The following is a 25274-nucleotide window of genomic DNA, read 5'->3' on the forward strand; positions in this document are numbered from 1 at the left end:
TGTCATAAAATAGAGTTGCTGGTAGGGAGAATACTGTAACTGTCAAACTAGAAAGTCACTTTTTTCACCTCTGCCTCTGGGACTCTAACCTGTGTTCAAAGTCAGCACTCTTACCATCTGAGCTAAGCAATTATTCAGTTGCCTAACAGATAACTGCTGGCTAAATACATCTTCTACTCAATGGATTAACAATCCCAACATGCGTATACACCTTATCAGGTCTTGACAGTTCTGAGAGTGGTGTCAGAAAACCCCATACCTGCCAACCTCTGAAACCTTCAAAGAGGGAGATCTCCCCCTCAGCTATGACAGCTGAGGGGGAGATTTTGCGCGAAGGACATTTCAAGTTAAATATTATATATGACCTGTTTACGTATTCATCTACAAAGCACCAATAAAAGTTAATAAATATACTTTATTTTTTTCAATTCATGGTTTAATAATCTATACAAGGTGGTTTTTTTTTTTAGCCTTTTTAAATACCTCTGAGTCTCATAACTCATAACATTCCATATAATTTAAGCTGTCTTATGCACTACCGCTTGGTCTAGACAAAGACCTCTATCTTGTTGGAGTTGACATAGCAGAACTTAATCTCGAATAATTATTTATCGAACATAAAAACTACTGACCAAAGTTTTCAAATGATTGAAGGTTGTTTATTTATTTCTATTGAAAGTAATGAAAAAGCCAGAGAATTACGAACGTGGGTTATTCCAGGTCAAAATATCTGAAAGTGAGAGATTCTATACTCTCGCGCAAGCAGACCATCAAGCGGGAGATTTCCGGAAATTCATCGTTTGCACGGGAGACTCCCGCTCAAAACGAGAGGGTTGGCAGGTATGCAACCCAGTCCGTAGACAATTCGGACCATCAATCTGTCAACTTTGACCGTTTGTAAAGTCAACTCGGACTGTCTATAAATCAACTCAGACCTTCTATTATGCCTACACAGACAAATTTACAAAATTAAGAGTTTTGTAAATTATTTAATGAAAAAGACCGTCTGAAGAGAAATCATAGGGTCATTCTACATATAGGCCCATTTAAAAACGTGTATTAGATTAGCTGAACATGTGGTCATAGCTGTTCTTCTTGTGCATGTTGTGTATCACTGCATGCAAAAATTATTGGTTTTATAAGCATGATAAGGAGCGTAGTTAGCAGTGATTAGAACGCAACTGAAGATATTAATTGTTGACTTTAAAATAATAAATGAAGAATTCATCAAATAAATAAAACAAATTCAACTAAAATTTTTTTTGCTAAAATTAAGTTTAATATAATAGATTGATAAAGATAAGTAAAAATTAGAATTAACATTAAACAAGGATTTACATTGTAATACTACACTGTATATAAATCCTTGCATTAAACAAATTTTTTTTTATTATGTTTTGCAAATTCTGCAACATTCAAATGATATTGTCACATGTAAAATATAACATTGCATAATTTATGATAATTTGTTTAATTCAAATCCTCTTGCAAAACTTGTCTGAGTTGTCATTAAAGATGGTCCGAGTTGACTTTATAAACAGTCCGCATTGACTTTTTAGTCAGTCCAATTTGACTGTGTCTAAGTTGTCTCCAAGCTGCTTTGTCCCACATTTGTCTTGAGTATATCAGATAAGTTCCCATATAATTTTTAAATCACAAGAGAAAATGTCTTGCGCCACAAACAAAAATAATTGTCAAGTATGGCAGAATCTAAAATAGCATCAATTATAAACAAACTCATAGATACTGGTCAGGCTTGAAATTTTGTATGCCTGACACTCTTTTTGTCTACCAAAGACTCATTTTTGACGCTCAAATCAAAAAAGTTAAAATGGCCAAAGTAAAGTAAAGAAGAGTATTGCGGACCTTAAATTCCACATGGTTTTCCCAAATACAGCTTAGGTAATCTATAAGTGGATGATTTAATTCATGCTATCCCAGCCCAAGTTGATAAGTCCCAAGTCTGAAGATGATCCGGTCCATATTTAAAGATTTTGCCCCTATTAGAAATAATTATGGTATACATTTACAACTTGCTGTTTCAGAATCTTACAATTTCTAGGCAAAATTTTCAAAAGCCTGCACCTATACATTGTGGTTAAAAAAGTTAATAACTTCCACAACAATGAAAGTTCAACCAATGGTGTATTGTTATTTTCATATTGGTGCACTTACAATAATAATATTTGTAATCCTTAAGATTCTGAAACAGCTGATTGATATACTTTAGTAAAAGCGATAAATATTGAAACACTTTTGACCGATATTTAAGTAAAAAAAAATTATGAATCATAGCAACGATAGCTATGGTGTTTAATTTATATTTGTGCTATTGACACTTATTTCAATATATTTTTTATTCATTAGATAATATGTGAATAATTTTTAACATGTTTATCAATTTTTTTCAATAAAATTTTCCTGAATCAAAGCCACTCTTTTTTAATCAGGCAGGTTTTTAATAGGGATGTTTATGTAGTATATTTCTGGTAATTGTGAGTTTATTTAAGTTATTAATACTATGGTGTAGGCATAATTATTAAACAAACAAACATACAGGTAATAATATCTTACTGGTTCATTTACATGTACAAATGTATGTGACCAAGAGGTTTTGTCCTAGTCAGCATGCATTGCAATGTAGGCTGACTGCCCGTATGAAATTATAAGGCGTATTACGCCTGGAAATAAGGCGTAAACCAGGCGGAAGTGGTACTTACGTGTCTAGATCCAGGCGTAAGGGAGCAGGAAACGTAAATTTGTAGTCCTTACGGGCGTAGAAAAAAGTGGCAAACCTGGCGTAAATTGAAATAAGCAAGGCGTAAATTTTCTTACGGGCGTAAAACTGTTGGTATGGCGTAAATCATAATACCCATAATGCTTTGTTTAAAGGATCATGGGAATTTTTTTCAAAATTTGGCTCTTTGGTTTTAGTTTGCAAGAGTTGGACTTTTGGCAGCTTCATATGTTCAGGGATAATTAGCTTGTTTTGTGCTTTTTGAAAGAATTTGAAATTGGAAATATGGAATCAAATTGATTAATAAAAATTGTGAAAAAATGGAAAGTAAAACATGGTAAATAATAATTATGTGAGTATAACCTAAGTTATTAAGTTTTAAGTTCTAACAGTAATTTTGAAATCCCAAAACCTTTATCCTTGGATAATAACATTAAAATCTTTTACATGAAGTTAAATTGCAGTATTATCATTATATTTTAAAGGACATTAATTTATAAAAAACTTAGTTAATTAAAATGTTTAAGTTTTATTTCAAGAAAAATTAATTGTCATAATTCTTATTTAAACTTTAAACTTATTTGAGCCAGTGGCAGTGACTGTCTAAAATGTATTTATTTATATATTAGCTTCTTCAATGGTAAATATTTCCAGTTTTATGTCAAACAATGAGAAATTAAAGCAACAGTACAGAAGTTTGTATTAAATACACAAAAGAACACAGCTAGGGTAATACACTGATTTGAAATAAGTGTACTATTATGTAAGGATATTACGCCTGGTTTATTTATTGACCAGGGGTACTCATTTGCATATTACGCCTGGTTTTCTCTGGACCAGGCATACTCATTTAAATATTACGCCTGGTTTCCGCCTCAGTTACGCTTGGTTTCCGCCTGGTTTACACCTGGTTGACGCCTGGACATGCATTCCTTAAACACTGCAATGACGCCCGGATAAAGTATGATTTTTACGCCTGGTTTCCGTGTCATATACGGGCGTCACAGTTCGTACAGGTGGGAATTCCTTCTTGCAGCTGGACACATGTACATGTAGGACATCCCTGTGCCAGAGGAATCCATCACATATTCTATTGTTTGTATAAGTGCTGAAAATACAAGTCACTTTGTACACAGTCCGAAGATAAATAATGTGGATGTCATGTTGCCCATCTACAATGTAGGATTATTAATGTGGAAAATGGTTAAATATTCTTCTTGAAAATGTTCTTCTGTGTTCCATAATGTCATGAATGTGCAAAGAAGCCCAGGGTTATAATCTGTAAAAATGATTTCATTTTACCTCCTTATCTAAGATATGTATAAATATGTCTGAACTATAAGGTAAAAAAAGATATGAAAACAGCAAACCATACCTTTAAAACAAAATCTTAGTTCTGTCCTACATTGTGTACCTAAAAAATTGAAAATTGAATCTTCATCGGGTAGGGAAGTTATTTTATTCCTAGAGTGCATGAAGTAAAATAATTGTTGTTCAAAATCTTGACCACATATTGAACTTATTTCATTCGATCATCATATGTCATAAATAAGCTGCCACATTGACCATGTAAACAAAGGTAAAATAATATTATATGAACAGAAAATGTGCATGGAAGATTTAAATTTGGTCATTGAAATACAGGCTTATTTCATTTGATTAATCATATGATGTTGACCTTGTATATATATGTAACACTCAGAAACGTGTCCTTCCCCCCAAACGTGTCCGATTCCCCCAAACTTGTCCACATGACGTCACTGAACTGCAAAACATGTCTTAATGTAAAAGGGCACCAAAGCGTGTCATTTATATAAACCCCCAAACGTGCCCAATCTCCCAAACGTGTCCAATCCCCCAAACGTGTCCATATCAAGCTTAATTTTTTTCTTTTACTGGAACTATCATTCGTGTCCATATTATAAATACATAGGTTATTTGGTTATTGCTTTTTCATTAATGTATACTCATTTTACTATTTCATTAAAAAATAGAAATAAATTACTTAAGGCCTTTTTAAAACCCGCAGTATAACCTGGGTAAAAGTGGTGTGTCCGTTCAACTATGTTCGATGTAAATGTAAGCAGCTATGCTCAGTTAAATTGTAGATATTAAATCAGATACCTCGTGTAGGGAGGATGTCACTATCTTTGCGCATTAAAACCTTTATAGCATTTCACTCTTTCATGGTGCCATCAGATGTATTTTGGATGGCAACATTTTTTGTCGAGCCTTCGACTTTAGTCGAAAAAGCGAGACATAGCGATCCTACATTCTGTCGGCGTCGTCGGCAGCGTCCACAAATATTCACTCTGTGGTTAAAGTTTTTGAAATTTTAATAACTTTCTTAAACTATCCTGGATTTCTACCAAACTTGGACAGAAGCTTGTTTATGATCATAAGATAGTATCCAGAAGTAAATTTTGTAAAAATAAAATTCCTGTTTTTCCGTATTTTACTTGTAAATGGACTTAGTTTTTCTGCCAGGAAACATTACATTCACTCTGTGGTTAAAGTTTTTAAAATTTTAATAACTTTCTTAAACTATCCTGGATTTGTACCAAACTTGAACAGAAGCTTGTTTATGATCATAAGATAATATCCAGAAGTAAATTTGTTAAAAAAAAAATTTCATTTTTTCCGTATTTTACTTATAAATGGACTTAGTTTTTCTGCCAGGAAACAATACATTCACTCTGTGGTTAAAGTTTTTAAAATTTTAATAACTTTCTTAAACTATCCTGGATTTGTACCTAACATGGACAGAAGCTTGTTTATGATCATAAGATAGTATCCAGAAGTAAATTTGTTAAAAAAAAAAGTTCTTTTTTTCCGTATTTTACTTATAAATGGACTTAGTTTTTCTGCCAGGAAACAATACATTCACTCTGTGGTTAAAGTTTTTAAAATTTTAATAACTTTCTTAAACTATCCTGGATTTGTACCAAATTTTGGACAGAAGCTTGTTTATGATCAAAAGCTAGTATCTAGAAGGAAATTTTGTTAAAATTTGTACCTGTTTATCCGTATTTTACTTATAAATGGACTTAGTTTTTTTCCAGTTAACATTAAATACAGTCTGCAGTTAAAGTTTTTAAAACATTTATTAGATTCATAAACTATCCTGGATTTATACCAAACTTTGACATAAGCTTCTTACAATCAAAAGATAGTATCTAAAGGAATATTTTTATTGATTTTTTTCCTCATTTTTGTTGAGCCTGCAATTAACAGCAAAAGTAGTCGAGACACTGGGTTCCGCGGAACCCTTACGATTTTTTTTTTTTAATTTCCGTAACTTTTATTTAAAACGGCTTCTTTTACATAGCGGAGATTGAAGTAGTTTATTACTGAAGTCATAAAAAAATCGGTCTTTACTGGCTCTTATTTTTTTTAGATTAAAATCCCAACTAGTGTTAATCCCTAATAACCGTAAAAATTTAGGCCCAATCCTAAATTCCCGGTATGATAATAAAACCTATGTACAGTATTTACATGTATTGTTAACATGATGTCGTTCAAATAATGCATGAAATATTTGGCACTGGACATTATGTCTCTTGTTTGTGTGTCTTTAGTGATGTTCGAAACCTAAAATTAACCGTGTAATATTCGCCGACAGGAATGATATTAAAAGGCATATATCGGAGTTTAATAGTACAAAATAATTCACTTAGTAAATGATTAATTCAACTGTACTAAAACTATTTGTATGTTGGCTCTAAATATGCATGAAATACTTGCAACTGGACAATAAGCAATTTCATTCAAAAGTTAATTCATATGTAACAGATTAAATTTGCATTTATGATAATCATTAACAACAGGCATTGAACAAACTAATGATAATAAATGACCACTTCATCAACTGTGTCCCCCATAATAGAATTGCCGTAATCGTTACTGATGTCATTTAGGACATACGTGTATTAGCGCTTAAAGACGTGAGACGTTCTGGCGTTTAACAGTGGACACATTTTGGCGAATAACAATTATCGGACACGTTTGGGCAATATTGAATATTACGGACACGTTTGGGGAGAATAGACACGTTTGGGGGAATCGGACACATTTGGGGGGATGGACACGTTTGGGAGTGTAACATATATGCCTTGCTTCCTATAGCTTTTAACAATGGACCTTTTACTCATTACTATTACCAGTGGTCTCGTTAGCCCAAAATAGAAGGGCGCCGCGCCCTGTGTGCCCTCAGCCGCACCCTCAGCTGCCCCCTGGGTGCCTTCATCTGCGCCCTTCTGCCCTGACGCCTTTTTCCCAAAAACCATTTAGCTGTTTTGGTAAAATTGCCTTTTGTTTCATCAATTTCTTATCACAAAGTTAAATTACATATATGACACCAGGTGATTGCCCCCAGGTTAATCATGTCATTACAATCAATTACAGTGGATAAGACTTCAAAAGTGTTAATAACTAGGTAATTTAATTAAGACAATGTACCTTTTTGTCATTAATTTGATGAATGTGTCAGCGAGTGTTTTTAGCTTGGGTCGGCATTTTCGATCTCCAAGAAGAGTGTATAAATGAAGACTTCCATGACTTTAGAATAGAATTTAAGTCATCAAAATACAACTATGCCTTCACAGAACTTGTGAGCGACAAGCAAACAGTAAACTGTTAGAAATTAACTTTGGAGTTACTTCCCCTGTTTTAGCTTATTCTTATTACAAATTTGTGCTCCTTAAATATTATCTAGTATTTAAAAAAGGAATAAATTACCAATTGAATACAAAATTATATAAGAATGTTACCTTAAGGATATTAACTGTCTTTGAACATACCAAAAAAAATATTGCAATTTATTTTTGATAATCATACTTTTAGCAATCCATGTTCTATACATTGTCAAGTAAGAAATTTGTCAGGTCAATTGTTATGATGATGTTTAAACTGCAATCCTACAAAAATGGGTAGTGTGAAGTTAAACTATCATGACATCAACTTGATAAAGGTTTACTAAATAATTCCTTAACACAAATAATGAAATAAAGTTATGAGGGCCAAACTCTAGCTGAAAATTTTGAAATAAGACAACTCTGTCACATGTATGTTAAACTATGAGATGTTTAGTTTATGTTGTTGTTTTTTGGAAAAGGGGGGGGGGGGGGATAGTAAGTTAATTTGCCTCTATTGGTTTATAGAGATGTGATGTATGAGTGTGTATTGACATGTTTTATGAACATGTCGTATGAATTACATTTTCTAATGCAAATTTTATAGAATAAATAATCAAAACAACAACTTATGCATCTTTATTAACAACATATACATTAAAACAAATAATGTGAACTCGTGATACACACAGAAATGTAGACAAAAGAAATGAGCAGTGCCTTTTCCTTTCATAAAAAAGTGCCCTGCCCTCCACTGGCACCCTGCCCCTTTTGATTTCTAGCTGGAGCACTGATTACCATTGATTGTCTTCACTTGATGTCGGACCTCATCTGTCATCGGTCATTGTACTTTCTTCTCAAATTATTCTCTGCATCTACAAGGCCAATTTGCAACAAAACTGATCTATACATTTGTAAAACATGGTCATGGACTAATTATATATAAGTGCTCAATTAATTTTTCAATTTTCATATTTATATCAGATAAATGAAATATGACTTCCATTTGATATGGTAAACTTCAATGGAACAGGATGAGTATTTAATACCCGAGAATAATAAAATGAGTGAAAAGATTTGAAATAAGCATGTTGTACCTTGGATTGAATGATTTAAGCAAGTTTTCTATAAAACATTGCACTTCCTCCTTCAGGCTTTGATGATGATAAAGATATTTGTATTTTCAAACACAGTCACTTATATCCAAACGATGAATCAAATGTATGTGAATTTTCACAATTTTTTGTGAATTACACATTTAGTATGATCGAGGATGTTTATACTACTTATTACATAATATATAAGACAACATACCATCCAAGCCTGGTAATTTTATTCTTACATCTAAACTATCTCTTCCAAAAGTATGTTACCATCTTGTTTATAACGTAGGTTGACAGTCTGCTATCTTATGTAGCTGTCTGTTACAGGCGTTAATTGTTTGAACTAATTCTATCTGATGATAGTGAGTTTTGCTTACATACTTTTGAAGGTTAAGAGAAATAAGAATACATGAGAGTGTTAACATGTTGGAGAATATCTATAGTAAGGTTTGTAGGAAGTCATACTTGGCATGGGATTTGTATAAAAATAAAGAGATGTGGTATGACTGCCATTAGGAGACGTTTGTTCACCAGAACCCAAACGATGTGGATGTAAGCAACTTATTTTATCAAAAATATTTTCTTGATTGTACTACCATCATTAGAATAAAAGCATCCTCTGGGACTAAATTTGCATGCTCTGAATTTTTTTCCTATTGATGCAATGCATGTAATAACTTGGGCTGTTTCATGTGGAAATATAAACTGAGATGTAAAGTTATGACAGTACATTGCAGCTTAAGTTTAACTTGGTTACTTATAAATTAAGTACAAATCCATGATGGATTTCAACCTTATGAGTTAAAGACTATCTAAGAAATAAAAGTGAAATTACAAATAAATAGTTCAGTAACTTTAAGTAACAGTCCCTAGATTTTATCATTTTCGCTATGGACTAGTGAGATGTAAATGGCTTTGAAATAATTACTAAGTTCATGGATGAATTGTGTTTTAGTTATAAATTAAAAATGTCATATATATGGGTTGAGTTCTCACAAAAAGTTTAAATATGGATTTTAAAATTCATGGAACAGGTATTTTTACGTGTTTTAACTATTGTTATCTAGTTGTATAATCTATTTTGTAATAACACCTAGCATGCATGCACTGACTTAATTAGTAAGATCTTTCTTTGTCTTGTACAGACACATGTATGATTTGTTTTTGTATCAATAGAATTACAATGTAAGTTATTAAAATCAATTATAGTTAGATTTTTGGAACAGTTGCAAGTTTAACAGATAAAATATTTTATTATTTTATTCAATAGATGTGTTTTTAAATCATGTTTCCGGGACTGTTATTTTTTTCATTTATGTTTGCATTGTCAAAGAAAAATCTTGGGTCAATGTGAGGCTTCACTAAAAGACCATTTGAAATATTCTACTTTTTTATTGGTAAATTTTCGGTTTACTAAATACTGACTTTGCAAGCCTTTTGATGCTCACATTATCCCCCCTCCCCTTATGTCCTAACTTTTGGTTTTGGGGGTACCTGATGGAGGTTATTCAAGAAACAGTCTACATCATTCATTGTACATGTATTAAACACTCAAATAAAACATAGATGTTGATATCCATGTTTCTTAATTATATAGCAATGATTACCCTAAATTTATTCCTTACCAAAAATTTTGAAAGTGATAACTAATGACCTTGACAAATACTTCATGAAAATATATGATAGTGACAAGTTGAACTGACAACAGAGCTTTACAGTTCTTCAAAAAGCTAGAATTCTTCTTTTTCCTTATGTTAGTACAGAAATACATACTTCAGAAATTTCATGGTCAAATATGCATGAAATATTTCCTCTGATTATTGTTGATGTTTTTATGTTCAATATCTGAAAAGAGGGCGGTTACAAATAAATTCATATTTGATACTAAATTTTCTTACAAAGTAATTCTTAATTATTTATATTCATATACACAAAACTGACCCGGATTTAAAAATATGTACCTGTAGCACTAAAACATTCAGGCCAAGGTCAATTTACAAGCAATGAGGTGTCAATAGTATTACTAAGGTTAATACATAAACTTGTTGACACGAATCTTAGTCTGTCAGAAAATTCTTTTATTTAGTATCTCTCATGTTAATTGGCGTTTTAAAAGGCCACAATAGATCATGATAAGGATAATATCTTTTTTTCTTTAAAAGTTAATTTCTTAATCAAATATTTATAAAAGGTATTGAGTATTTGGTTCAAAGTAACTTCCTCGAGTAAGTAAATAGTTTGATTTAAGGTCAAACTATGGACCTAATAGACCCTAAAACAGAAGACATTTAAATATATACAATTCTATGTGTTAAAGATGTTTGTGTATGAGTTTTGATACAAGATCCTTGTGTTTTTATACGACCGCAAAAATTGAAAATTTTTTGGTCGTATATTGGTATAACGTTGGCGTCGTCCGGCGTCGTCCGAAGACACATTGGTTTTCGCACTCTAACTTTAGTTTAAGTGAATGGATCTCCATGAAATTTTACCATAAAGTTCAATACCACGAAAGGAAGGTTGGGATTGATTTTGGGGGTTATAGTTCCAACAGTTAAGGAATTAGGGGCCAAAAATAAGCATTTTTGTAACTTCCAGACAATAACTTGTGTGTAAGTGTATGGATCTCTCTGACATTGTACCACAAGGTTCCATATCACAAAAGGAAGGCTGTAATTGATTTTGGGGGTAATTGCCTCAAAATTTTAGGAATTAGGGCCAAAAAAAGGGGCAAAAAACAAGCATTTTTCTAGTTTCATGACAATAACTTGTGTGTAAGTGTTTGGATATTTTCTGAAATTGTACTACAAGGTTCCATATCACAAAGGGAAAGCTGGAATTGAGTTTGGGGGTAATTGCCGAAACGTTTAGGAATTGGGGGCCAAAAAGGGGCCAAAAATAAGCATTTTTCTAGTTTCCAGACAATAACTTGTGTTCAAGTGTATGGATCTCTCTGAAATTGTACTGCAAGGTACCATACCACAATGGAAAGGCTGGGATTGAGTTTGGGGGTGATGAATCATAAGGGGGTTCAAAAAATTTGGGGGGGGATTTTTTTTTTTTCTTTTTTTTTCTTTTAAAATTTTCCATTTTAAGTTGGTTATTTCTGATTATTTATATTTAAAAGCAAATAATAATGATATGGTAGGAGATACACACCAAACAGGATGTGTAAATTATTATATAATAATTATTACATTGGTAGCATTGAATTACATTGATTTCCCAGTCAAATAAAAACCGATAATTTCACATGTGAAATAAACGTGGTTATTTCACCCTCTGACGTCATACAACAATAGGCGTTGTCAAGACGTCGATAACGTCGGATCAAAACAAATTGTGAGTTCGTAGAAAAAAGATATAGTTCCTTACATTTTCTACATTAATTTCATTAAAAAAAGCCATTTGCCAATGTAATAAAAAGAATAACTAATCAAAGAATTCAAATATCGAAAAATATTCAACTAGTGACCGAACAACACTGATAATTAACTCATGCGCTACGCGCATTCGTGAATTAATGTGTTGTTCGGTCACTCGTTGAATATTTTTCTCTATTTGAATTCTTCGATTAGTTATTCTATAAGTATTGTACAATAGCAAGAAATTTTCAATTGCACAGTATTGCACAATAGCAAGAAATCTTCAATTGCACAGTATTGCGCAATAGCAAGAAATCTTCAATTGCACAGTATTGCGCAATAGCAAGAAATATCCAATAGCACAATATTGCGCAATAGCAAGAAATTGTCAATTGTACAGTATTGCGCAATAGCAAGAAATATTCAATTGCACAGTATTGTGCAAAAGAAGATACTTCCTATAAATTGCTTATTTCTTGATCAATTTCAATGGGGTTTTATTCTTGAATTCTTGGGGTTCTTTAATATGCTGAATCTAACCGTGTATTAAGTTTTTGGATTTTGGGCCCCATTTTTAAATTGGTCCACATTGAGGTCCAAAGGACCAAAATTTAACTTTGTTTGATTTCATCAAAAATTGAATTATTGGGGTTCTTTGATATGCCCAATCTAACCGTGTATTTAGATTCTTAAATTTTGGTTCCGTTTTCAAATTGGTCTACATAAACGTCCAAAGGGTCCAAAATTAAACTTAGTTTGATTTTAACAAAAATTGAATATTTAGGGTTCTTTGATATGCTGAATCTAAACATGTATTTAGATTTTTGATTATGGGCCCAGTTTTCAAGTTGGTCCAAATCGGGGTCCAAAATTAAACTTTGTTTGATTTCAACAAAAATTGAATATATGGGGTTCTTTGATATGCTGAATCTAACCATGTATTTAGATTTTTGATTTTTGGGCCCCGTTATCAACTTTATTTACTTTGTCCACATTGAGATCAAAAGGGTCCAAAATTAAACTTTGTTTGATTTCATCAAAAATTGAATTCTTGGGGTTCTTTGATATGCTGAATCTAACCATGTATTTAGATTTTGGATATTGGACCATAATAGGTGAATGTCCAATTTAAAATTTTTAAGTTCTCAGACCACATTCATTCTGTGTCAGAAACCTATGCTGTGTCAAATATTTAATCACAATCCAAATTCAGAGCTGTATCAAGCTTGAATGTTGTGTCCATACTTGCCCCAACTGTTCAGGGTTCGACCTCTGCGGTCGTATCAAGCTGCGCCCTGCGTAGCATTTTATTCATTTTGTGATGAAAAATCAATTGAATTTTGTAAAATAGTTATTTCACTACCAATAAGGTATTAAAGAAACAAGAGGTTAGTTCATACATGTTTTGTTATACATTTAATGTCATTTATATCTTTCTGATCAAAAGAAATAAAATGAGAGTAAAGTTTTAATTCACATGTTACAAAGTGAATATGCATATTTAAACAAATAAATATGCTTGAACAAAATATTACACCAGTCATATTGAACATTTACCTTATTTTCAATAAGTTTGATTTTTTCAGCTGTCACAACACATTTGTACTTGTGATTGCATCGTAGCCTTAACACACATTTGTATTAAACATGCATACATGTAGCTATTTACAAAAGACAACCATAAAAGCCTTTATATATGAGACATCTTACGTTGTATATTCACCACATGTCCGTTATTACTTTCTCTTTATCAGTTATCATTCATAATCTTTTCATAGTAAATGCTTTAGCTGCATTATTTTTGTCAGATTACATTATCTTATTGCACTAAGCAGTGAGAGTTGCATTTATATGCATTCACCAGTTGAGGTGTGTACAGGTATTTTACCTGGTGTGAATACGTAATTATGCATAAAATTGAACATGATTTTTAACAGAAAAGATGTATTTTATTTTATTAGATAATATATCCATTTTAATCGCTGGAAGTCAAAATGCACATCTTTTTCTTTTCAGATCATGTTGGAGATTACTTGATAGAACAAATTGTTTGTTGTTGATATGTTTAAAGTGAGAGATGAAAGAGTTTTTTAAAGCGAGATACTAATTACAAACATACAGGATGGCAACTGCCCCAGGGGAAGTAACTCAACTCCCAGGGTCAAGTGATGATGCTGCAAGAGTTGTTGGTGAAGGTATTTATTTTTTACCCTGAATTTCTGTGTTAAAGAGCTTTATGCAAATTATGACGTTTATATATAGTTAGCAGCAACTAAAATGTTTTTAGAAGATATATATATATACTCTCTTGACCATTGTTAATTCCTCATAATACTACATTTTTGTTTTGTTGTCATTATCAATACACCTTAGACCAATCTCAAGTTGTTTTTTATGAAGGATTTACACTGGTTGACCTTATGGTCAATCAGCGTCAATACCATGGCATCTTTGAACAATCTGTTCTTACTGTGACGTAATTATAACACAAGCATTAAGACATAAGAAATTTATGGGAAAATGCACAAATTTGAAGGACGTCATCAATTGACCAGTATCATTCGCAAATTTGAAAGTCATCTGTACAATTGACATGGATAATTCAAGTTTTCACTTGACAGACATGGTCAAATACATGTTGTTTTCAAACTATAAATTACAAAAATGTGTATTCATGTTTGAATATCACTGATTCAGTTGTTGGTCTTCAAAATATTATTGTTTGTAAACAAAAAGAAAATATCTAGAGATCAGCAATATACATGTACATGTATATATGCAAATGTCTGAATTTAAAATACATTTATGCACTTATGTTGGTAAACATCAGGATTTGATGTCCATCGCACTCCAGTGACACACAGGTCAGATGCAGTGTATACATGTATGCACCACTTATGTTGGTAAACATCAGGATTTGATGTCCATCACACTCCAGTGACACATAGGTCAGATGCAGTGTATACATGTATGCACTTATGTAAGTAAACATCAGGATTTGATGTCCATCACACTCCATTAACACACAGGTCAGATTCAGTGTATACATGTATGCACTTATATAAGTAAATTTCAGGATTTGATGTCCATCACACTCCAGTGACACACAGGTCAGATGCAGTGTATACATGTGTGCACTTATGTTGGTAAACATCAGGATTTGATGTCCATCACACTCCAGTGACACACAGGTCAGATTCAGTGTATACATGTATGCACTTATGTTGGTAAACATCAGGATTTGATGTCCATCACACTCCAGTGACACAGGTCACTGAGGTCAGATGCACAGTGTGATAAAAAGAAATATTTTCATGGCACTTTTTATGCTAAAAAGATGTACCGTACTTGATGTTTAAAATTCTAAAGATTGTTAATATTTCACAATCACCAAGCTTTTATTGTATGAAATGACTTAACAGTATATATATATATATATATATATTGATGTTTTCATCATTATGATAGAGTTAAGTAACATCTGGATATAAGTTTATAAGATTTAATGTATGTTTTCATCATACATCAGACGAAATAGTACATTTAATAATAAAAAATGTGAACATTGATCTTTTGATATTTATCAGATTACTTATGTTACACAAAGAAACTTTTTGTCAAGCCCTGTCATCTGATTACTCATTTCAAGTAATTACTTCTATATTGAATGTCTTTTAATAAATAATAGAAATTAAAAAGTAAATACTTAAAAAACGATATGACATCATCTGGATTTGTATAAATCTATAGTTATTGTAACTCACAATGATAATACTTTTTGAGCAAATTTAATCTACATGTACATTGTATGTCCTGAATATACATGAACTATTTACCCTCAGACATTCAGCAACCCAACAATCAATCAACCAAGTGTTTCTATCCTTTATCACACCAGTGCAGTACTAGATACTATTTAATGAACCGTAAACTGTCAAAAATAGTCTTATCATTTTAGTAAGTCATTTGATGACAGTATTTTTGCCTCAATGAAAGATGCAGATTTTATTAGGTAAATTTCCAAACAGAGGCAAAGAATATCAAAGTGACTCTTTTACCAGGGATACTTTTAAATGTTGAATGTTGTATGTATGTCAATAGAACAAACACTACAAGAATAAGATAACCAAAAATACACAACTAATAAAACAACATTCCATAGTGAATATTTCAAAAAGGTTGTGCTTGACTTGTAATTATAAATGATAATATTTTTCAGTTACCTCCCCAAGGTTATTGTGTGTATAAACACTCTTGCCTCCTCAGCCATTAAATCTGACCTCCATAAAATTATACTGACCTGAAGAAAGATGGACATTAAAGGAAATTAAACAACTAAAAACTAGCTTGAAACAAACATAGAAAATAAGGAATGATGGTGATGGCTGAATATCATATCACAACCTCCAAAAAGATATTCAAATGTTTTTCTCCCCTGACACAACACAAACAAACTATCACTATGGTCAGACATAAATTATTATACCATAAGATTACATTTTGTGTCTCCATTTAAGCTGCGTAAAAGTTTATTAGAATATTTATTTTTTTTTCGTTCCTTGTTTAGTACATAAAACAGGCTGTGGGTTGTTTCTTTGGAATTAGTTTTCATTTTGTCAAGTTATTTTTGTGATGCGGCATGGGTTTCACCCAATGTTGAGGCCGTACAGTGACCTATAGTTGCTTTGATCTATTCATTTGGTCTCTGGTGGGTAGTTTTAAAATTGGCAATCATACCAGATCTTCTTATTTTTATATTGTGGGAAGTTTCTTGCATGCCTGATGATAGTGTAAAGATGCATTTGTAAATACTATGACATTGTGTACAATGTTTGAATGTCAGAAATAAAAGAATTTGGAGCATTTTTGTCTGTGAAAAAGTGATATTCCTTTTACACTAAGAAATCCCCCAAAATTTATAGATAAGATTGTTTGATTATTTATTGCCTCAGGTCAAGTAATGACAAAGAAAAAGAAACTAGAGTACTGCCTAAAGAACTTGACATCAAAACTCTAAAAAGGACTGACAAGTGACATAGCAAAGTGAACAAGAATGGATAAGCATCAAAGATAGTAGAACAGATACACTTAAAAACATTGCACATCATATTAAAACATCACATAGCTCATATAAGAGGATTTGGCTTTTTTTTTATTGAGCCAAAAAAATTGTCCGGTCTGAATTCATATGTTCTCTCTAGTCAAGCTTTTTTCATCATTTGCTCAGTTGAAAAAGTGATTGCCCATTGATAATTTGAAAAGTTAAACTTTTGGAATAAGTATAGTTACATCTTAGTCCTCATAAGTACAATACTTTGTGAAGAACAGCAATCATGTGATCATTGACATCAGTAAAGCAATCATGTGATCATTGACATCAGTAAAGCAATCATGTGATCATTGACATCAGTAAAGCAATTATGTGATCATTGACATCAGTAATAAACTTTTGATAATGTTCATATCAGAATTGGTGCTAGATTGTATACTCTAAAAGTACCAGAAATACAAAAATAAGAAATAATACAAGAGATATATAAGTATGACACAGAGAATTCTTGCTAATAGTTACTACCTATGAACTCAAATTTAGTCACTATCTACTAGCTGAAGAATCTTTCCTGTGGATAGTAAGACAATTATAGTCCATTTAGTCACAAATAGCCACAAATATAACATTTTGGAAATATTTTTTTATGAATAAGCCAAAATGTAATTGAAATTTCAAAATGAAATCCATAGACAAATAATATGACTTCAACCTGAATAAACTTACTTTTATCATGATTTGGATTAATTTGATAGTAATTTGAAGTACACATTTTATCTATTTTAGTACTATTATATGCATATGATATAATATGGCTTCAGACCACAATTAATTCCCTCTGTTCATGGTCTAGGAATATAGTTCCCAATTATTATATGGGGTATTTCTTCCTGAGTATTCTGACTACTGTTTTCTTTGAAATGTTTACTATTTAAGTGATCCTATCAGTTACATATATATTGAAATAAGTAAAACATGTGGGAAAAATTTATTGTTGAAAGTGAAAGTAGTGATTTGGCCAAAATGAAAGTAGGGTAGAAATTAGCCCTCAGCATTTATTCAAGATTCAAATCCTACCATTGGCCTGTTAATATGGCTCTCAAAAGAAAAAGCACTGATGGATTGTCCTGGGACAGGTATATTTTATTAGAATAATAATGGTCTATAAGCAGTCAAATTTATTTCATGTTTGATGCGGTGCAAATTTTTTAATTCAATTTGACTTTTACAAGGAAATGCATTGTAAGCAATGGGAAGAATAATTGTGGTCTGAGGCCATATATAATATGTATAAGCTTTTAAAAAAGTTTTCAAATTGTATTATCTCCCTTATATCAAGAAATCAAACATGTATAGATTATGATATTACCACCTGGGTGATCTTATGGTAGCATGTTGCCTCAAGTGTGGGAGTTCATTGGTTTGATTCCCTGCCGCTATTTTAAAATGAGTATTGGCTACTTCTATTGCTTAACACAATGCCTCTAGGATTAATGGCAAATAATTTACAGTTTTGAGTCAGAATAAAGCTTCTGGTAAGCATTTCATGTCTACCTTGTCTGTTTATTGTATTCTTATCACATTAACATGTTCTAGTTCTACTGTTGGTCATGAAACATCTATTTATCTATCCAATATTAATAAATTTCATATTTCAGATCCAAGGGATGGAAAAAAGAAGAAATTCCGTCCATTTGTAGCTATGAAGAAATTCTTCAAAGGAGGAAGCAAGAAGGGTATTAAATCAGAAAGTGCTGTAGCTATAAAGTCTCGATCATTACAGGCAATAACACAACAGGATGAAAGTGATGATGATGGAGGGTAGGGAATACTTTATACAGGAATAAAAGATAGAAACACAGCTATAAGTAAAACAATAAAATGACATATCAAAGAGTGCATTTTTTTCTAACCCGAAATTTTGTCATCGATGACTATCGTTTAGTAAACGTTAAGCTGCTAGAAACAAATACATCGTTTAAAGTACTTTATCGATCCCGCATAGTAAGACATAAAAAGATTACATACACACACTGTAAACAAACAGGTAAAAATGCAGGAAATGAATGACCAGAACTCTGCGTAAACAACATGTGCTCGTTATTATTTAAACGACAGATGCAGAAACACATGTATCGTTTACACGTCTCAAAGATAAATGATCAACGACTACGCGACTATTTTGCGCGTACATCGTTTATGTGAAGGATGTCAATGTTGACCAAAAACTGACAGAAACAAATGGATTAAACGACTACGCGCGTAATCGTTTACATCATTTAGGTTAGAAACAAATGCGCTCAAAGAATAATCACAGTTACTGTAGGCAAGCTCAAAGTACATAAAGAAATCATGCCTTCTTTAATGAAAATAGTAGATGTTTTAATTTGATATATCCTATAAAATGAGGTTTTATGAATTTAGTGTTGATTTAATTGTAATTCAAATCAGTGAATTTTAATCCTAAATTTGTGGGAAAAATTCATAATTAAGCCCTTCAAAATTCCTCCCTAAATACCAGTAAGTGAATTTATCCCTAAAATTGTCTTTTATTTTGATGAAAAATGAGTTGAAAGCCTTTACACATTCTCCCATATCTTTCCATTTTTATATGGGAATAAAATGATTTATATTTTGTACATGAATATTGAGAAATTGTAAAGGGAAGATAACTCTACTTTTAACCATTTACTTCTAACTTCAAAGGTTTCGGAAGAGATCAAGAATGGGAGGCAGTAGAAGTATGTCAGAGGACAGTGTCTTTATACCAGAGGTCAAAGAACCAAAGATGAATGCCATTAGACAGACGGCTATTTCAATGGAATCACTTAATAAAGATTTTCAGGTTAGTACCAAAGAAATGGTTTATATGAAACCAGACATAATCATAAATCATATATGAAGAAATATCTTATTAGATGAATTTCTCTCATAAAAAAATTATTTGGATTCCTAATTCTAACTTTTAACTCTGAAAATTAAAACAGACTGAATTTTGCAGTTTCATGCAGTTGTCATACGCAAAATATAAAAAAATTATAAATGCATGACTTTTGTGTATCATATTCATTCATATGATATGAAATAAATTACATGTTGAATCTCTTTTAATCTTTGATACACAAAGTTCCAACCTAATAAGATATTTTATGTACCTGTATATAGTTGATCCCAAGCTCTACTGGCTGTTGTTTACCATTGGATATAATAATATATATTACTCCAGTAATATGGTGGTTTGTAACAGTAATTAAAAGAATATTAACACAAAATGCTTAAAGGTGTGGATTTATATATGACTTTCCAAATGCAAGATCTATGTTGTGATGTTGGGTATATTAATAAGCTGATTATTTTCCTTTCATTAAAAATACATTGGAATGGCATTACTAACTATGCTTATCTTAACTTAGCGATCTCTGTGGTTCAAAATCATTATGGATATAAAAAAATACAGTGGTCAAATCTCATTTTGCTACTTAGTTTACAGAATATATAGAAAATATAGGTTCAAAATATATATGTAAAAAATGTTTACTAAAAATATATTTAATAAACAGAAATTAAATCAACAAAACCTTGCCAGAGGTTGTCATTAGTTTTATTTTCCTTTATGGAATTTAGTGTTGATGGCAGATATTTGAAAGTCTTTATTTTAAATTAAACAACTTTCCTAAACTTGGGCCAATTAAGAGTTGCTGGGTTGTTGTCTCACTAAAGTATACCCCAAGTCTCCTATTGTCATGTTTATAACTCCACACAGATACACAAGATAGAAAGTCACAGTATTCCTGATTTTCCCAGGAATTGCAGCCAATGTTTCCATATTTGAAATAATATATTTAAGAAATAATTCTTTCATGCCATGCTCTATGCTCATTTTAACACGGGTAGGCATTATATTTGTCAATATCTTTATACCAGGCGTTAGTGATGTTGTAAAATGTTGACAAATATAATGCCTACGCATGTTAAATTGGTCATGGCATGATAGAAATGTTTCGATTCTAATAGGAAAATTTATAACTTTTTTACTGCGAAGCGGACCTATAATACATGTTCGAAAGGAAGCCAATTTGATTTGATGAAGTTGAAACGTTATAGAAATTCAACAGTTTCACAATAAAAAATTAACAGATACATGTGGACTTACTTTTAGAATGATTTTATTAAATTTCCTAGCGAGCAACACCAACACAAACATTCATTTTGATCTCTGGCATTCTTTAAAATACAACTGATATTGCAATTTCAATTGTAACGTCAATTGAAGAAAGTCATATTAGAATCCTTTATTAATTCTTTGTTTTATATAGATTAAATAATGTAAACTGATTTAATATAATTTCAAAATTAATTGATTTGACAAATGTATCATTTATATTGGTTCTATCTATTTTACTCAGTATACTGGTTTATTTAAGCATATAATCACATATATATTGGAAAGCAGTTCATTTGTCTTTTGAAGTTCACATTCTATAGTTGAAGGGCTTGTCATTTCACTCCTAATAACATTATGATTTTTTATATTTCATGTTGAATTTGAACCTTTGGTCTACTTGTTTGTTAAAAATAATCCCAAAACACACAAATGTTGTAAAATATCTTTTATGAGTGATGAATGTTAACAAGCACTATCTGTGGAACACTGGTGGAAAAGTAATTTCATTGATGTCTTATTGAAGGTTAAATTGGCAGTGAGATCCTTTTACATATAACCAGAATGACTGTTTATATAAAAAGAAGATGTGGTATGATTGCCAATGAGACAACTGTCCACAATAGACCAAATGACACAGAAATTAACAACTATAGGTCACCAAACAGCCTTCAACAATGAGCTCCCCATTTACCGATACTTCTCCATTCTTCATAGACAAATTGCTTGAAGTTCCAACTTTTCAGAGAGAAATGTAATCTTTATGTTATAAGTTTAAAAGTGTAAGATAAAATAAAAACTCTTTGGATAAATTTGTCTGATATCTTTTTACAAAGGATTTGTTGATGTGAACTACAAAAGAAAATGAATTGTTTAACAGCTGGGCATGTGCATGTTGAGGAATGAATGTATAACCCTTCAATTTTCAGAGTGAGCTAGCCAGTAAATTAAAAAAGCGTTATTCTCTACACTCAAGTGATGATGAGGCTCTACCCCAAAGCCCCACCCCTCCCATTACTACTGCTGATATTGTTATGGGTGGTGGCTTAAAGGTAAGTAAACATTCTTTCCCTAAAATTTTCTGTGTTAAATAATTATCAAAAGTGTGGTAGAGGTCTTAGTGCAGTGTCTAACAGTTGGAGGTGTTGATTAAAAACAATGACATGTTTCAGCCATACAAAACAAAAATGACAGTGTTGTTTTATGAAAGCTATACAACTTTTAAATAACCCTTTTGCAGTGAAAACAGTACATGTGTGAAAAAAAACTTTTTGCAAATGTTCAAATTTAAGAAACTATTAAAACTCATTTTCTTAGGTGGTATTTTTTTTTGTTGTCAATCTATAATGGAAATGTTACCATAAGCATTCTGCTTTACCTATTTATTACATAAATATGGTTTGAAAAGTTCAACAAAAATTCAAATCTAACTGACTTGTTAGAAGAAAATTGGTTGACTTATGTATGATTTTAGTTGTAAAGACCATAACCTCTAAATTCATGGTTTATATGTAGAACTGTTTGGAAAGATTTTGTCTAATGTTAGAAAAAAAATTTGAAAAATATTACACTAGTTATACACTAAATGCTGTGATACATGTAAGTGGTCTTTAACATTGGTACGTAATATAATGCTTAAATAACATATACATTATCTAGCTGGTTAAAATAAGTAAACACTTCTCTATAAGTAGTTTGAGTAGTCTCCCTTTCACTTTCACACTATAATTTTTTTAAGCAATTCAGCAAAATTAAATGGTCTAGAAAAACCTAAGAGTTTGTAGACAAGAAATACTTTTATTCTCAACCTATCCTTTCTATTGATGTCTTATGACAGTTCTAATTTTACTACAAATTTGTTACATCTATTAAGAATTTTAAATTGAGTATTAAAAGTCTTAAGGGCTTGAAATTTTCAGACATTCAGTATTTGTGACATTTTCCTCATGATGCAATTATTATCTATGATAACATTAAATGTTACCTGTATTTAAATGACTGAATTACAACTTTTGAGAGACAAGTCATAATTTAAAGATAAATTGTTAATATTTCGTCAGATGATCCCTTTTCCACATTTATTTTTTGCAATCAACATTACCAAAAATTTGATTAACAGTGATATTCTGTGGTTAGAATTTCTCTTGAAATAGGGATTTAGAATTACTTATTTAAAGATAGAAAGACATACAAATTCATTAGAAAGATTTCGTGAATTTTCCTGAAAGTGAGTTAACTGGAAATAAATTTGAATATTAAGTACCAAAACTATAGATTTGGTTTTAAATGAATTATATAGGAAAAACATTATTCTGCAATTGAAAAAAAAATTTGTCAATAAAAAATTACATTATTTAAGGAGGACATTATTAAGACCAGTTGCTATCATGAAATAAAAATAATAGTGGGGTACACGTTTTCTTTTTTTGCTAATTAATACTTTACAGGGTAAAATTTGCTGAACTGCTGTATTTTATATAATTATCTCCCCTAAATTTAAAAAATTTGTGCAAAAAGTATCTCCAAAGGCAAAACTACCGATTCTTTGATATAACTTCTCTCTTACTAAAAGATTAAATCTAATAAGAGAAATTGTTTCAAGCAAGACATTTCCTTGAAAATAAAAAATGAATTATCAGTTTTGTCTGAGTGTTTGAAAATTAAAAAGAAATATATAGACTTCTGAAACAAGCAGCAAATCTAAGATGGCAACCCCCATAGATGCTCAGAATCTTTTTACCATGACAAACAGTTATGTCAATATTATCTAATGAATAAGGGACATTTTCATGTGTTGAACATAGGGAAAGAAGTGATGGATGAAAAGATATGATTGGCTTTGAATTTAGATGTGTAATTATTTATTTATTTGATTATTGTGTCGAAGGAAACTTGCAGCTATTTTTGGTTCACAACAACTTATAGAGTATTATATAATTGGAATTGGTACTTATGGGTAATAGATTAACACTTGATATGTGGATGCAAATGTTGCATATAGATTATTGCTCATCATTTTTCACATCAATCCCATTGTCATACCCAATACTGCCATATCAGATATAATACACTAGTCTGATATGAAATCAGTAGGGATGTTATCACAACTGAGATGCAAATTGATGATAATCTCTTAATTATATTTTTTTAACATCAATTTTTTATTAAATTTAGACAACAAATGCATAAAAATTGATATGCAGTAGCAAAATTTCCCTCTGAACTCTGTACTGTGGTATCTTGAAGATTGTAAAATCAAATTAGTGGTATTTAGTATGGTTAAGAGAATTTGATGATCAATAATTTGACCAAGTGCTTTATGTTAAAAGATCTATGTTTTTTTGTGTTTCTGAATGACAGAAGGACACACAGACTGATGGGCATACAAACGGACAAAGACTTTTACTGTATGCCTTGTAGCGGGAGACAAATAATGTGAAACTAAAAAAGGTTCTTGATATGCTTATGGGGAAGAGTATGTGTTTGTGTGCAGTATTTATAATTTTTATGAAATTATGTATGTATTTAGAACTCATTCAATTGCATCTGAATATCGAAAAAATCATATATCTAGCATACATGTATGTGCTTCAAGATACAATCAATTTAAAATTTGTTAAATAGATCTAAAAATAAGTACAATGTTAGCAATTTGAATGAAACTTTAGGTCCAAAATACTGTAAAATTAAATTAATCTTTAGATTTATATTAGGAACAACTGTAATATTTATTGGTCAGTATTTGTTGGGAGAGAAAACTCCAAAAAAACTAGATAAATGGAATGGAAGTAAAGAGGCTTATTTAAGATTCCTCAGTTGGATTAGCAAGCATGAGATTAACTATTCAGATGTGCCTTTAGTTCTCTAGCTACAAATATTGTTAATTTTTGCCACCTCAAACAGAAATTCTTGGTCCTGAATATGGCAAATACATATATAACAAGTAAAAGTGATCATGTGTAATTATTATTTTTATATCAATACGTATCTTGAGACCAACTGACAGAAGATTACTGACAGATAAGTTTTGAATATCCTTAGCATCAAAGTGGAAATGTTTTACCTCCAATCAATAAAACTTGGCTTCAAAAAAAAATATTATTTTCATTAATTGTGTTGAGGAGATTACTTCTATGTCACAAGGAAAAATAAGTTTTGTTACCATGGTAACTCCAATGCTTAACAATACCATCTAATATTGATCAGTTTTTGCTGCCATATATATA

General features: G+C 31.2%; 1 protein-coding gene across 3 annotated transcripts in view; it reads left to right on the forward strand.

Annotated features, from left to right (window-relative positions):
• Positions 1 to 25274, forward strand: part of LOC127714773 (muscle M-line assembly protein unc-89-like) — a 59205-nt gene that overhangs the window by 312 nt on the left and 33619 nt on the right. The window contains exons 1-5 of one of the 3 annotated variants that reach the window (XM_052220812.1): positions 9609 to 9656; positions 13853 to 14031; positions 18545 to 18707; positions 19593 to 19731; positions 21978 to 22100. In XM_052220812.1, the coding sequence (XP_052076772.1) occupies positions 13959 to 14031; positions 18545 to 18707; positions 19593 to 19731; positions 21978 to 22100 (498 nt within the window). In that variant the 5' untranslated portion in view covers positions 9609 to 9656; positions 13853 to 13958. Of the gene's footprint in view, positions 1 to 9608; positions 9657 to 13852; positions 14032 to 18544; positions 18708 to 19592; positions 19732 to 21977; positions 22101 to 25274 lie in introns of those variants that run through there. The other 2 variants (XM_052220811.1, XM_052220813.1) reach the window with 2 other exon arrangements.

Source organism: Mytilus californianus, unplaced genomic scaffold (genome assembly GCF_021869535.1).
Source record: "Mytilus californianus isolate M0D057914Y unplaced genomic scaffold, xbMytCali1.0.p SCAF_9, whole genome shotgun sequence".
In the NCBI taxonomy this organism is placed as follows: Eukaryota; Metazoa; Mollusca; class Bivalvia; order Mytilida; family Mytilidae; genus Mytilus; species Mytilus californianus.